Source organism: Xenopus tropicalis, chromosome 7 (genome assembly GCF_000004195.4).
Source record: "Xenopus tropicalis strain Nigerian chromosome 7, UCB_Xtro_10.0, whole genome shotgun sequence".
Taxonomy (NCBI): Eukaryota; Metazoa; Chordata; class Amphibia; order Anura; family Pipidae; genus Xenopus; species Xenopus tropicalis.
In genome coordinates, this window is record NC_030683.2 from 18,806,054 (window position 1) to 18,821,469 (window position 15,416).

Below are 15,416 nucleotides of genomic sequence, written 5' to 3' on the forward strand. Positions count from 1 at the left end.
CCCTACCCTGCCTGTGTGTGCCATACTCTGCCGGCCCTACCCAGCCTGTGTGTGTGTGCCATACTCTACCTGCCCTATGCTGCCTGTGTGTGCCATACTCTGCCTGCCCTATGCTGCCTGTGTGTGTGCCATACTCTACCTGCCCTACCCTGCCTGTGTGTGCCATACTCGGCCTGCCCTATGCTGCCTGTGTGTGCCATACTCTGCCTGCCCTTAGCTGCCTGTGTGTGCCATACTTGGCCTGCCCTATGCTGCCTGTATGTGCCATACTCGGCCTGCCCTTAGCTGCCTGTGTGTGCCATGGTCTGCCTGCCCTACCCTGCCTGTGTGTGTCATACTCTGCCTGCCCTACCCTGCCTGTGTGTGTGCCATACCCTCCCTGCCCTATGCTGTCTGTGTGTGCCATACTCTGCCTGCCCTACCTGTGTGTGCCATACCCTCCCTGTTTTATGCTGCCATACACACAGGCAGAATAGGACAGGCAATGTGGGTGATTACAGCCTGAGCCTGAGGTGTGAACACTGCAGGGGGTGAACAATGCAGAGATTAAAAGGTGTGAAAAACACAGGGGATTACATATTTAAACAATACAGGGGAATTACAGCCTGAATCTGAGGTGACAACCATGCAGGGGGGCAGTTAATCACAGTACTGATACCATTTAATGCTTACTCAAAGGTAAGCCATCAAAGCAGCCAGACAGGTGGGGGGCCACACAGAGGGGGGTCGTGGGCCGCATGCGGCCCGCGGGCCGCCAGTTGGACAGCCCTGGTCTACATTATCCCCTATATGCACTAAATGGCTGGCCAACATCTCATTCCCAAACTAAGTGAATTGATATGAAGATGCTTCTCACACTGTCGTTATAACAGCTTCTTGGAAGGTTTTTCCGTAGACGTTGGAACATTGTTGCTGGGATTTGCATTTTTATGTAAGAGTGTGAGCACTGATGTTGGGAATCAGGCCTGGCTTAGAGTTGGCATTCCAATTCATCCCACAGGGGTTCAGTTGGGTTGAAGTCAGGGCCAGTGAAATACCAGTCAGCTGGCAATCAGGTGTAAGTACAAACAGGAATTAAGTTAGCTCTATCCTTTTCACTTGTACTATCCAATTAGATGTTTGCTTGAGTCATGTATAAGAGCACTAGACCAATAGACACCAAACATCTGATTGGTTGGGACTCATTGCTGTGATTTACAGGTAAAGGCTTTTGTGCAGAAATGTTTATGTGTCTCTAGTTCAAATATGTAATATATTTATTATTAATGCATCAGCACTCTCTCTCACAGTCCTTCCTAATAGATGTGATCTTGAGAGTTGTCGTGCAGCAAACGTAAAACAGACCCTAGAATATGCTGTATTTTATACAATGAACTTACTGTACCAACCCAGAGGCTCAGCATTCCTATAACAGTAATGATCCAGGCCTTCAAAATTGTCCCTTCATTTTGGATCTTGTTATTCTAAGTTATGCCAGTGACTCTGCACATGCTCAGTGTGCTCTGGGCTGTTTTGGGGAAGCTAAGCTCAGAGGGTCATTGGAAATCATCAATACCTTAACAAAAGCAGGAGGTTAGATCTTTTATAGAAGCTGGTGCTACAGGGTAACAATCATTTCTGCTGCACAATACACTGGCTTTAACCTGCCATATGAAGTAAATCTGAATGAATTATTAATCAGCCTTGAATCATTCATTTTTAATACTGTATATATTCTATATTTAGTGAGTGAATCTACTGACAGCAGCCCAGAGCATGTGAATCAGCAAAAAAAGAAGATGGTATTGGGAGGATCTTTGGGGGGCACAGATACTCGCCACTAAAGGGCACAGGATAAGGTGCAGCCTAATAAATTATTGAGCTTTAGGTCTTCTGTAAATCTGCCTCTGAGACATCTTTGTGCCAGAACCTTAAGGTCCCCATACACGTGAAGATTTGCTCGCTTGGCGAGGTCGCCAAGTGAGTGGATCTTCTCCCGATATCCCCACCTACGTGTGGGGGATATCGGGGAACATGTAAGCTAATTCAATCGTTTGGCCCTGGAGCCAAACGAACGAATTATATTGGCGGCAATGGGGCATTCGGTTCGGGGACCGCATCAGGCCAGATATCGGTCGGGCAGGCCCCTCATTCCTGCCCCTACACTGGCCAATAAGCTGCCGAATCAGTCCAAGGCACCGATATCGGCAGCTATAATTGGCCCGTGTATGGGGACCTTTAGTCAGTGGGAGCCTGGAGATTGTCCGCTATTAGACAAAATCATTCTAGGGTCAAAAGAAAATAAAAGATAATAAATAATGAACGTTTCCTTCTTAAACAGACCCTCTTAGAGCCTTTAAAGAGGTAGGGGCCCTGGGAATAGAGGAAAGTTTAGGAACCCAAACTGAGAAAATAAGCCTCCTCAAATGTAGATTACAGCTTCTGAACTGCAACTCCCAGCATTCCTCACTAACCGCTACATTTATCATTTTACTGGGGGCATTTTCTTCCCAAGAAGACTCACCAGTGGCAGGGGTGCCAGGACAAATGCCTTTTCTGATCCTTTATTTCCATATGAATTACTGTGTAATTTTATTCTGCTCTAATAGCAGCTGTATTCAGCCCCAGCTGGAAAGTGGAGTCAGCTTTCTGTAAATGCACCACTATATGACAATATAGATGGGAAATGTTGCATTCACCTATATAATCTGGGCTACTTTTTTAATTTACATAGTGAAGCTGCCAATAGATGGCCTGATAAATAGTGATGAGTGAATTTTTTCGGCAGACATGGATTCGCAGTGAATTTCCGCATTTCGCCATTAACGAATTGTTTTGCAAAACTTCCATGAAAAATCGGCGCTGAAAAATTCGGCGCACGGAATTTTTTTGTTGCTCGTCAAATTGGGCGTGGCCACGTGAATTCGGGCGTGGCTAAGTCAATTCAGGTGCGGTCACGTAAAAAAAAGGGCGCAGTCGCATCACATTGGGCGCGGTCACGTCAAAAAAAGTGCGGACGACAGAAAATAGACAAAAATGCGTTTCGCAAATTTTTCGCCGTTTCGCAAATTTTCTTGCCAGTTCGCAAATTTTATGGCGTAGCGAAACAGGGCACATTCGCTTATCACTACTGATAAAGATTGCTAGCTTACCCCCTCTAATGGATGTCAGCAGGTTATTGGCCCATGTATCAGGTGCTTATGACTGTCTGTCTGGCCAATAACTTTCTGACAGATATTTATCGGGCAGGTTTCAAATTTCTGTGGGGCAACAACCACCTTGTCCTGTCACTAGTCCTTTCAGCCTGTTGCACTATAAATTAAGGGGGAGGTATTGGCTGGGGTTTGTGCGGTGGAACAGGAGGGCCACAGTCTCCAGTGGCCCCAGGTGGCCGATTTAGACCCCAGATCTGCTTGTTTGGTAGGTTTCCCAATCAGTGGACCTCTGCTTAATTTGTCACAAGGCACATGTATGGCCAGCTTTACATGGGTAGAATATATGCCACTATAGTACCCTGAATCAGACAAACCTTAGCTTCCAGCACTGTACTAGAGCTCACTGCTGCTTGCATGCTATGGTTACTGCACCAGAAAAATATTATTACATATCCAGTAGGGTTGCCCATATATAACATATACTTTAAGAAATGGAAATTCTATTAGGAGGCCAAAGAGGAAAAAACAATATGGTTGCATGGAAAACAGATTTATTTAACAAAGACAATAGCAGCTCTGTAGTGTTATCTAAAAGGAATGGTTGCAGATGAGCGCACAGGGCGGATGTGTACTCCTTTAATTCAGATGTTTTAGCTCTATTCGCTGTTACTATTGATAAAGACTTTAGTCACTCGATCTATTAAGCAAAACTAACATTTATTATAACATTAAAAAGTTTCCTTCATATGTTACATTGCAGCCCTTGAGATGCTGTGAGATAGAACTCCCAGCACCCTACAAATGAGTGGGGTCCTGGGAGTTGCACATCACAAGGTCTCTACCGATGTGACAGTTTGTATTACACTGCAACAAAATCAATCTACAGCCCTCAGCCCAGCAATTATACAAGTGCTGGGACTTGCACAGTCAGTATTATTTAACAGGGAAAAAAAATTGCCTTTTGCACTGCACTGACACCCAGAGGACACCTGCAGTATTGCACCCAGATTTCTGCACACCATCCACACAAATATTATATAAACACCTTAAATACATTTCAGAAATGTGCACTTCCAATTCCACATGGGGAAGTTCATATTAAATCCATTATAGAAGTAAATACCCTATACTACTCTGCCTCAAATTGTTTTCCTTATCTCCTGGCTGAAATTCCAGCTGCTATCTGGTTGCTAAGGTTGGTTCTTCTCCTATTTCTTTTCCAGTCTTTTTCCTACCCCACTGCCCGGTTTCTGGGATCAGGGACCATAGCAACAACAGGGCAGTTTGAAGGCCAAATTGTGCATTATGGTAGACTTTTACTTGTCCTTTTCATTATTGAACTTCCCCTTTAATCTCTTTAATATGTTTAACTCCAGTATCACTTCCCTAACAAGACAGGCCCGGTGCAACAATTATACAACTAAAACATATTATGTTTTATCCAAGTTAATTTCAGGACACAAAGCGAGGTCGTGTTACAGTACTATATCTTCATTCTAACGAGAGAACACATCCCAGGTTTCACCAGTATCAGGCTTTTATATTGTATAAAATTGCTTGTGAATGTATGAATTGTTGATGTTTCGGAATGGATTGCTGGGTTGTGAGTAATGTGTGTCTATAGATATATGTGCAACCCCTCTTATTAGATATATAATCTATTGATAGGCAACCTGCAGCCTTTCATATATTCATACAACTGCATTGGCCTGCAATGGCTGCTGGGAGTGGTAGTCCAAAAATAAATGAACTATAGGTGGGCACCTGTGATTTAGATTGCTGCCAAATGCACTGATCTAGACAGGAGGTTCATCCATCTTGGATATAATAACCCCCTACTTAACCACTCTTTGAGGCCATGCACACGCAAACACTTTCATACAGAAATGTCATCATTGTTTTGGTTCAAAAACATAGTAATTTGGCTTATAATTTACTTAATGTGCATTTCATGTGCAAAAAGGGGGGAGGGGGCATGTAATAACCTGTGCAAAGTTTGCTCAAGGACTGGTAACCCATAGCAACCAATCAGCTGTTTGGTAATTGCAATGGCAATGGCTTGCTGATTGGTTGCAGGGGGTTAGTGGAACCGAAGCTAACCTGACACCTATTATTATATTTATTTATAGTGAATGGAATAAGAAATAATCAGTAAACTGGTATTTCTATGGAGATGAGAAATGGCTGTAGCTGTAGGAATGCTTAAGCAATAGCCCTCCCTAGGGGCACTGACCATGTTTTCTAATCCAATAAAAAAGTAAAAGAGCATAAATGGAAAAAGACTGTGAATTGTAATTGTGTTCCACCATCACAGCTCTGACGCAGGTTAAACATTCATTATTTACAATAATATGGACTGTTGCTTTGCCACATACGGGAGGGAACCTGGTGAGAAAAGACAAGACTTGGTCTGGACCAATAGGAAACATGGTGGGGTGTGCGCTAACGGGAATGTTTGTGTTGCACTATAAAGGGATGGCTCAGCCCAAGCCTAAAGGTGGCCAGCTCAGCACGGTGGAACCACATGGCCCTACGGGTTTTTATTTAGTGCCGAGCCCAAGCGTGTTGGAGGCTCAAAGCTAAGTATCACAATCAAGGCCACCAGTCAATCAGGCATGTTAGCTGACGGGCATGTCTTCTTATCTTGAGCTATCCATCCACTGAGGTTGGCAAGTCTACTCCCACCCACTCCCCTTACACCTTCCACAGACATCAAGATCCAGAGCTGGTAGGTTCCATGTGCTGTGCAGTCCTAGAGGTTGGGTATTCTGTGAAATGGTTGGTCATGGGAGGTGATGGTGTTGGGTTTGGTGGGTTGTGCCATCTGAGCCATCACTTTCCATACACACTCTCATCACTGTAGGCCACGTACAGGAAGTAGTCCTCCTCGTGGTTATCCTGCAAGGCAACAAACCAGACTGTCAGGTCATTCGTCCATTGAAAAAACAGATAAAACTTAAATGTAGTGTCAAAATGTCTAATATTGGTCGACTATGGGAATCTTATAAATTATCCAGTATGGGCAATGGTATAATGTCACATGGTCAATCATATGACATAGGCAATTACACAATGTCACATGGGGAATGATATTATGTCACATGTGCAATATTATGACATCATAGGGACAATGACATAACATCATATGGGAAATATGACATCTTAAGGGCAAAGACATCATATGTGTAATGATATGACATCACATGGGTAAAAATATGATATATTCCTCCATTGCAAAAACAGACAGAACTTAAAATACAGCGTCAAAATGTCTAATATTGACCACCTATGGAAATTTTAGAAATTATCCGGTATGGGCAATGGTATGACATCACATGGATAATTAAATGGCGTCACATGGGGAATGATACGAGGTCACATGGCCAATAATATGATATCCCCTGGACAATAATGTGATAGCACATGAGGAATGATATGACATCATATGGATAATGATATGACATCATAAGGGTAATAATGTGCTATCACATGGGCAATTATAAGGCATCACATGGACTTTATTATGATTTTGCAGAAGATGGAAAGTTTTCCTTTTGTATATGGCTATAAAATGGCACGGAACTGGTGGAAGAGATGTTTTCGAGACTGACTTTTACTCTTTGCTAAGGGCCCCACCTCATAAAGCTGTCCCATGGTTGCACTGGTGGGAGGAATGGTATTGTTGACGAAGAAGAAGAGGGCATCCTCTGGGCGAAGGTGAATTCTCTTCCTGATGAGGAAGTAAAATTGCCCAACTGCAAAGACGAAAGGTACAGAAAAAATAAAAATATCACAAAAGTGCAGATTAGAAACAAATACTAATGTGAGATAAATTGGGCTGGATTTTCAGGGGCCGTACCTGTTAGATCCGAGGGAACCAGGTATTTCCTCTTGTCCAGGTCTGGGACTCTGGCCTTAGGCGCCTTTTCTACAATAACCTAAAATGACAGATAATAACAATGGTAAGATGCAGATGTGTGGCCCGGCCAATGCAAGAAGGCTGGGGGACCCTGATGGTTGGTGGTTAAAAACCCGAATCACGGATGTTTAAGCAGTGACCCTCCAGTTACTGCTGAACTACAACTCACAGCCGTCTGGGCAGTCTTTGGCTAACATACAAGCTACCGCAGTCACAGTTGGAGGGCTATCAGTCATGCATCTCTTGCAGTACATAAAATGTATTACAATAAAGCTTGAACAACTCCTGATATATATATATATATATATTTCAGCACTATATGTTTTTCTATCATTTATATATATATATATATATCTTCCAACTGAGCCGCACTCCAAACTTGTAAAACATAGCTTTTATTCAAGCACTTTCTTAAAAAAAAACGAATACACTAATCGTTCAAGGTAGTATAACAACTATACTTATCAGTCCATTATGCCACATCCGCGCGACGTTTCGGGGGCATCTCACCCCCTTTCTCAAGCGCACCTCGTGGCTAAGCACAGTCAGTAATCCACATAACTTGTTACTTCCTTGTATAACCGAAAACCGGAAGTGACGTAGCGGGTCACCGTGGAAACGGATCACACTGTCAGCGTAATCAGTATACACAGAAGCCGGCACATCAATTCAGTATATGTTAGTAAGGAGCTATTAGTATATTATATAAAGGCACCTATACAAACATAATGTTTAGTGATGGGCGAAAAGTTTCGCCAGGCATGGATTCGCGGCGAATTTCTGCGTTTCGCCATTGGCGGATTGTTTCGCGAAACGGATGAAAAATTTCGCCGCGGAAAAATTCGCCGCACGTCCAAAAATTGTCGCCGGCGTCAAAAAAGAATAGTCGCGGGCGACAAAATAATAGCCGCGGGCGACGAAACAATAGCGCGCGACGAAACAAGAGCCGCGCGACGAAACAAGAGCTGCGCGCGACGAAACAATAGCCGTGCGACAAAATAATAGCTGCGGGCGACGAAACAAGAGCCGCGCGACGAAACAAGAGCCGCGGGCGACGAAACAAGAGCCGCGCGACGAAACAAGAGCCGCGGGCGACGAAACAAGAGCCGCGGGCGACGAAACAAGAGCCGCGCGACGAAACAAGAGCCGCGCGACGAAACAAGAGCCGCGCGCGACGAAACAATAGCCGCGCGACAAAATAATAGCCGCGGGCGACAATTTTTTTTGTCGCACGACATTTTCGCCGTTTCGTGAATTTTTCGCCGTTTCGCGGATCTTTTCAAAGATTCGCGAATTTTTCGGCGAAGCGAAACGGAACAGATTCGCTCATCACTAATAATGTTGAAACAGTACTTGGCACATTATAGTCATGTCAAAAACGGGACCTAAAGTCACAACAGTCCTAGTTATTCAGCATAAACATTAATTATATAAATGAAAACAAAAATAGAGCATTTTTAAGGCAAAAATAAAGAATAACTGTACAGAAATAGGTTATTCTACAAAAATAGATGTAAATCAAAATCCCTATTTAACCCATATGGAGCTAAAGAATTTAAACGATGAATCCATTCTACCTCAGTTTTCTTGAGGATTTTAACACGGTCTCCACCCCTTCCAGGGGCAGGGACATGTTGTATTACCCGATATCTAAGATCATCAGCTGTATGTCCCAGTTCTAAACAATGTCTAGATACTGGGAGAATTCTATTACCAGTATTCACTGTCGATCTATGTTGTGAAAACCTGTCCTTAACTTTCTGAATAGTCTCTCCAATATAAATTAAATTACATGGACAGACAAGCATATATACCACAAAATTGGTGTCACATGTATGATGTCCCCGTATTTTATATGATCTCCCTGTATGGGGGTCAGTAAATCGTGGCCCCACCAAAACAAAACGGCATTGGGTGCAACCTTTACATTTGTACATACCTTCTCTAGGTGGACCTAAGAAAGTAAATTTTCTCGGTACAGGGGAAACCTCCGCCCTTATTAATTTACCACCTATTGTATGGCCCCTACGATATGACATCATAGGAGCCTGTTGGAATGTTTCAGTTGTAGGATATGATTCCCTTAACAAATGCCAGTGTTTCTGAAGGATAGATTGAATCCGACCACTTTGCGCATGATATTGAGAAACAAACGTCATACGTTGTGTAGTTTTGCCTTTATTAGGTTGACTAATCCCTTTATTTCTGTTCACTTTAGAAAAACCTTCCTGAAGGACATGTTTAGGATAACCCCTGCTTGTTAGTTTTTTATCCATTTTGTTCAGATCCTCTTTAACAATAACTGGGTCATTAGCTATTCTGCAGACCCGTGAAAATTGGCTAATGGGAATAGATTTTTTAACCGATACAGGATGAAAACTATCAAACCTCAACAACTGATTCCGATCAGTGGGTTTTGTATAAATTCGTGTGAGGAATTTTTGTTCACTTCTACTAACCTCAACATCCAAAAAGACTATTTTGTGGCTATCTGCTGTCATTGTAAATTTAATGTCCGGATGGGCCCTATTTATCTGATCACGGAAGACGGACAGGGACTCCAGGTCACCCCGCCATAGGAGGAACACGTCATCGATATACCTCCACCACGCAAAACAATGTGTAGTGAAAAGTACATTACGATAGACGTGTTCCTCCTCAAACCAACTCATAAATGAGTTGGCATAGGCTGGGGCGACCTTGGAGCCCATGGCCGTCCCCCGTATCTGCAGATAAAACCGTCCCGAAATTTAAAGACATTTTTATACAAAATAAAGGTAAGAATATCCACAAAAAAATTAATCTCCATTTCAGTGTATTGTCCACTTTTTATCAGAAGTGTCTTTACCGCCATAATCCCTTCAATATGAGGTATAGATGTATATAGACTGGTAACATCAAAAGTTACCAGCCATACTTCATCAGCCAATTCATTTATATTAGATAGTTTTTGTAAAAAATCATGAGTATCTCTTATATATGAGCGTGTCTTCTGAACTAAAGGACTAAGTATCTTATCCAGGACCTCAGCTATATTGCTGGTAAGTGAGCCCACCCCAGCCACTATAGGTCTACCTGGTGGATTAATGGGGTCCTTATGTATTTTAGGAAGTACATAAATTACAGGTATAATGGGAAAGTCTATCCACATATATTGTGACGTTGACATAGTAATAACATTAGATAGTACTGCATGCTTTAATAAGTGATCCAGCTCCGTTTAAAGGATTCCGTTGGATCACCTTTCAATGGGATATAAACTCCAAGGTCCCCCAAGTGACGTTCAATCTCAGCAATATATTTGTTCGTGTCCATAACAACTATCGCCCCTCCTTTATCTGAAGGTTTGATAGTTATGCTGGACATCGATTTAAGCTCGGTTATTGTCTCAATTTCAGCTTTAGACATATTATATGGGCCCTTATGGGCACTATGTTCAATATCAGACTCAACCTCAGACCGAACTTTTTGAATATACATTTCTACTGCCGGATATGTTGTGGGGGGGACAAAATGGCTACGTGATCTTAAGCCAACCTTGCTAATATCAAAACCACATTCGGTATTTTCAGCTTCATTATATGTCATATTATGAGTGAAATGTACTTTGAGTCTTAATGCTCGAAAAAAACGATACAAATCCACCTGTAACTGAAAAGAATCTAACTGTGATGTAGGACAAAAGTTTAAGCCCCGTTCTAACACCTGTATTTGTAATGGCGTTAGTTCAACTGAAGAAAGGTTAAATACTATCTGTTGCGAACTTTCCGTTGCGGTTGTTGTCTCCGATCCTTTCGCCGTGACTTCCCGATTTCTTCTGGAGCATTTATATATATATATATATATATAGAAAATACAGAATGTCGGCACTCACAGGATTTTCACGAAAAATAGTCACTAGCAGTCAGTCATGTTTTAGAGATGCAATGTGCTTCCCTGACGAAGGTTCCAGTAGGGAACTGAAACGTTGGATTAATAAACTCCACTTGATTGCATCTCTAAAACATGACTGACTGCTAGTGACTATTTTTCGTGAAAATCCTGTGAGTGCCGACATTCTGTATTTTCTATTCCATGTCTGCTGCTCTGGCACCCAGGTAGTGCATTTTAACTTTGGTGTGCTCTTCATTCTGCATTTTGTATATATATATATATATAAATAAATGATAGAAAAAGATATAGTGCTTGGGGAAAGGCAGAACTAAAAAGCTTCAACATACAACAACAAATTACATTTTAGGTGAACTTCCCCTTTAAAGTCAGAATGCCTGGAAGTCTGCATCATCAAATACGAGAGGGAGACAATTTACTTATGCATCCTATACTATAGCTGCGTAGGTATAAAAAAATTATAGTTTACACCAGACTGCCTTAATAAATATAGTGATATATTATAAATATATCGATAATTTGTATGCATAATGGTTGATTTGTTATATTAGTACATGAGAATCCTGTCACTCCAAATAAATGTTTTTCATAAAGGAGAATAATAAATCTACAATGATGTAATTATGTTGAACACAGGAGGGGAATGTGTAAAACAAGCAGGCAGTGACTTATCATGCCCAATAAATAACATGTATATATATATATAATATATACTGGCATCTGTAGCATAATAACGGCCTGGACTGCAGCAGCCAAGTACTGAAAGGGTTAACTACAGCGCAAGCAAACACCTCCCCTCTCATTGCAGTGCAGGCAGTAGAGGAGGAAAGGCCCGGGTTGCCCTGTAGCACCTATTTGCCAGTAACACACACTAGTCACACAGACTGCAGTCTCCATCAGCTGGTGGTGCCACTGAGATATGCCTACTGGGCACCATTAATATGGTATGTACAGACGGGCACAAAAGGAAGAGACATAAGGGGAGGAGGCAGAGCATATTGTATGTTACGGTGTCCGGTGCTGCCGTATGTAAGTGCAAGTACAGCAGCTCTATGGCTTAAATAACTATATGGATATTTTAGTTGCCCTTTACAACACTACCATATTTACCCCCATATGTAATAAAAGGCACTACGTTTGCCCGGGAGCAGTAACCCATGGCAACCAATAAGATGTTTGCTTTTAAACACATGACCAGTAAACTCAACCTCCTGGTTGCTATTACTGCTCCTGGGGAAACTTAGTGCCTTGTATAACATATGGGGGATAGATTACTAATTAGCCCTGCAATCTCTTCTATAATGTATAAATATTAACATTTTATAGAATCCACATTAAAGCTCTTGGTTATATGAAAGATACAAATATAAGGATATTATAAGTCACTTTGACCATATAAAAACACAAGGCCAAAGACATCATTAAGCACTGTTTATAAGGATATATGTTAAAGGAAACTCATGGTTCTTGTGTATTACAAGGATATTAACAGTTACATATGAGACCCATAGCCATATAAACGCACAAGGACACAGGCTGAGCACTTTTATACAGGTCAGGGAACTCAAAATTGTAAGACAAGTCACCGCGGGGGCTCTGCACCCCCCCCCCAAGGGACCTCCACCATGGTCCCCATCACCCTCGGGCCCCTGCTGCCCACCCAACCCCCTCCCCCACGCGTGCATACTTAGGCACATTGGGAGAGGGGGACCTGCGGGCCTCGGAGAGCCCAGCAGGGATCAGTTCTGGGCCAGTGGGGCCCACCACGTTTTTGTCCTGCCAGCCCAGTCCGACCCTGCATGTAACACAAATGACATCACTGAGCACCGTTTATAACTAATGACATCACTAAGCACTGTTTATAAGGATATCAGTTACAAGATATTCATAGCTCTTGTGAATAACAGTTTATGACCAGGGGACCGGACAATAACGTAATTATTATATACAGGGGGGGAGCAGGAGAAGGTCTGTCCCTGATGACTAGTATTACTAATGTATTTACCCTGGGAGAAGAAGACAAACATGGGCATTGTAGAAAGGCCTATGCCTCCCCACCTTGAGATAAATCCTTCTTAGGGTGAAGACACACAGAACTACTAGTAGCAGCTACTTGTCTTGGCTACTAAATTAGACAATGCTGATCATTTAATGAGCCGTGAAAAAGTAGCTGCTACTAGTAGCTCCGAGTGTGTATAGTCGCTTGCAAGGCAGGACAAGGCTCTGCAGCCAGAGTATGTATGTATGTATGTATAACTTTATTTATAAAGCGCCACAAGGGTACGCAGCGCTGTAAAATCTTACAATATACACAATTACACACAGGGAGGACAAGTGATATAATAAATAAATACAATATATATATATATATATATATATAAGTGCCATGTGGTATGAGACACAGTGGGAAGGAGGTCCCTGCCCCGTAGAGCTTACATAAGTGACAGTACATGGTTCTGCAAGCTCTGCGGTTAGGGAAAGTGACAGTCAATAAGTAACTAGACAGGACAATGTTCTGCACCAAGGGAAAGTGACATGCAGGACTCGCACTGCTGGGACTGATATAATGAGGAGCTGTAGCCTGGGAGGGGGGTATAAAGCTACAGATCTATAGCAGGGGGGGGGGGGCAGTGTATGAGCCAAGGAAAAGGCAGCAGGTGACAGTCAGTGGCTCTGCAGTGGGGGCAGCTGACAGCCAATGGCTTTGCAGCAGTGGCAGTGACAGTCCATAGCAACAGACAGTACATGTTTCAGTGGCAGCAGAAGGTGACAGACCAGGAATCGGAGGAGGGGCAGGTGACAATGAGTGGCTTTCTTTCTTACAGATGTCTCTAACAATGACTGCGGCCCATAGGAAGTCTGGCAGAGAGCACAAAGCTCCCTACCGAAGGAACAGCACAACTACAAAGCTCTGTGCCGTCAGCAGAAAGCCAAGGAATTAAAGGGGAACTCCACCCAAAACCTGTTTTACGCACACTGATAGCAAATGTCATTCTAAGCAGCTTTCCAATGTACATTCCATTTTAATGGTTTGTACTTAGTGTAATTGCCGTTGAAATTAACATTAATTTCTCCCTTTCTGCCGCTTCCTTTCCAGAGTTGAAACAATGTAGCAGAAGTCCTGCCCGCCCAGGGGCTGCTACATTGTTCCATTGTCACAGGAGGAGTTCAGAGAATAGGAACAGACGGTACTTCCCATAGCAATGACATCGAACACCGAAATACTATAACAAATGTACATGGGAAAGTCGCTTGGAATTACATTGTCTTTCATTGTGCAATAAGCAGTTTTTGGGTCGGAATTCACTCTAAGGGAACCCATATCTGTGCTGACAGGGGGACATTAGGGTGCTGTACAGATGCAGTGTGGGTAGGACAGGGATACAAGGGATACAGAGTGGGTAGGACAGGGATACAAGGGATACAGAGTGGGTAGGACAGGGATACAAGGGATACAGCGTGGGTAGGACAGGGATACAAGGGATACAGCGTGGGTAGGACAGGGATACAAGGGATACAGCGTGGGTAGGACAGGGATACAAGGGATACAGAGTGGGTAGGACAGGGATACAAGGGATACAGAGTGGGTAGGACAGGGATACAAGGGATACAGCGTGGGTAGGACAGGGATACAAGGGATACAGTGTGGGTAGGACAGGGATACAAGGGATACAGAGTGGGTAGGACAGGGATACAAGGGATACAGTGTGGGTAGGACAGGGATACAAGGGATACAGAGTGGGTAGGACAGGGATACAAGGGATACAGTGTAGGTAGGACAGGGATACAGTGTGGGTAGGAGAGAGATACAAGGGATACAAGGGATGGAGAGTGGGATCCATAGGGAGATGACACAGCTCTGCTGTCCCTACTTACAGGCACCCTATCCGGGTATTTCTTTCTGATCTTCTCGCCCTCCTTCTTCCTGTATTCGAAAGGATGATCCTCCTTATACTGGAATTTCATGGCTGCCCCAGGAGATAGTGTATATACAGTATATAAATGTATATATCAGTCAGCTGATGCCCCTCGCTGTCTACTGCTCAGCAGATGCAATAACAAGCTATGTTACAGTGTACTGAGCAAGGGCAATGTGACATCACTAAGCCCCGCCCCTGGGCAGTACCAGCAGAACAAAACAAAGGGGGATGCTGAAATTAACCTTCTCTCTGCCAGACAGGACAAATGAAAAATAAACAGTCTCAGTTTAAAGAACCCTATAGCTCGCAGGCGCTGAAATCATATTCCAGGGTTTTTAGGGTGGGGGTTAGTGGGAAGGGTGCAGGCCAGGATGAGATATAGTAAATAGGCAGTGGCACAGGGCATGGCAAGTGATTGACACGCAAACCTGTTTGTCTGAGTCACCTGTTTATTCTCTGTGGATCACGTGAAAGCCAGAGTCACAAGGCAAGGTGACACAACAGTACAGCACTGCGGTACATAACACTATTAACCTGCGACTGGCCAGGGAC

General features: G+C 43.2%; 1 protein-coding gene across 1 annotated transcript; it reads right to left on the reverse strand.

The window, feature by feature from the left end:
• Positions 1-3,668: 3,668 nt before the first annotated feature.
• On the reverse strand, positions 3,669-14,993 carry gabarapl1 (GABA(A) receptor-associated protein like 1). The gene is given in 4 exon segments (NM_001030481.1): positions 3,669-6,032; positions 6,771-6,889; positions 6,994-7,072; positions 14,821-14,993. Coding segments are annotated over 4 exon segments (354 nt in total). The 5' UTR covers positions 14,911-14,993; the 3' UTR covers positions 3,669-5,966.
• Between the last annotated feature and the right edge of the window lie 423 nt (positions 14,994-15,416).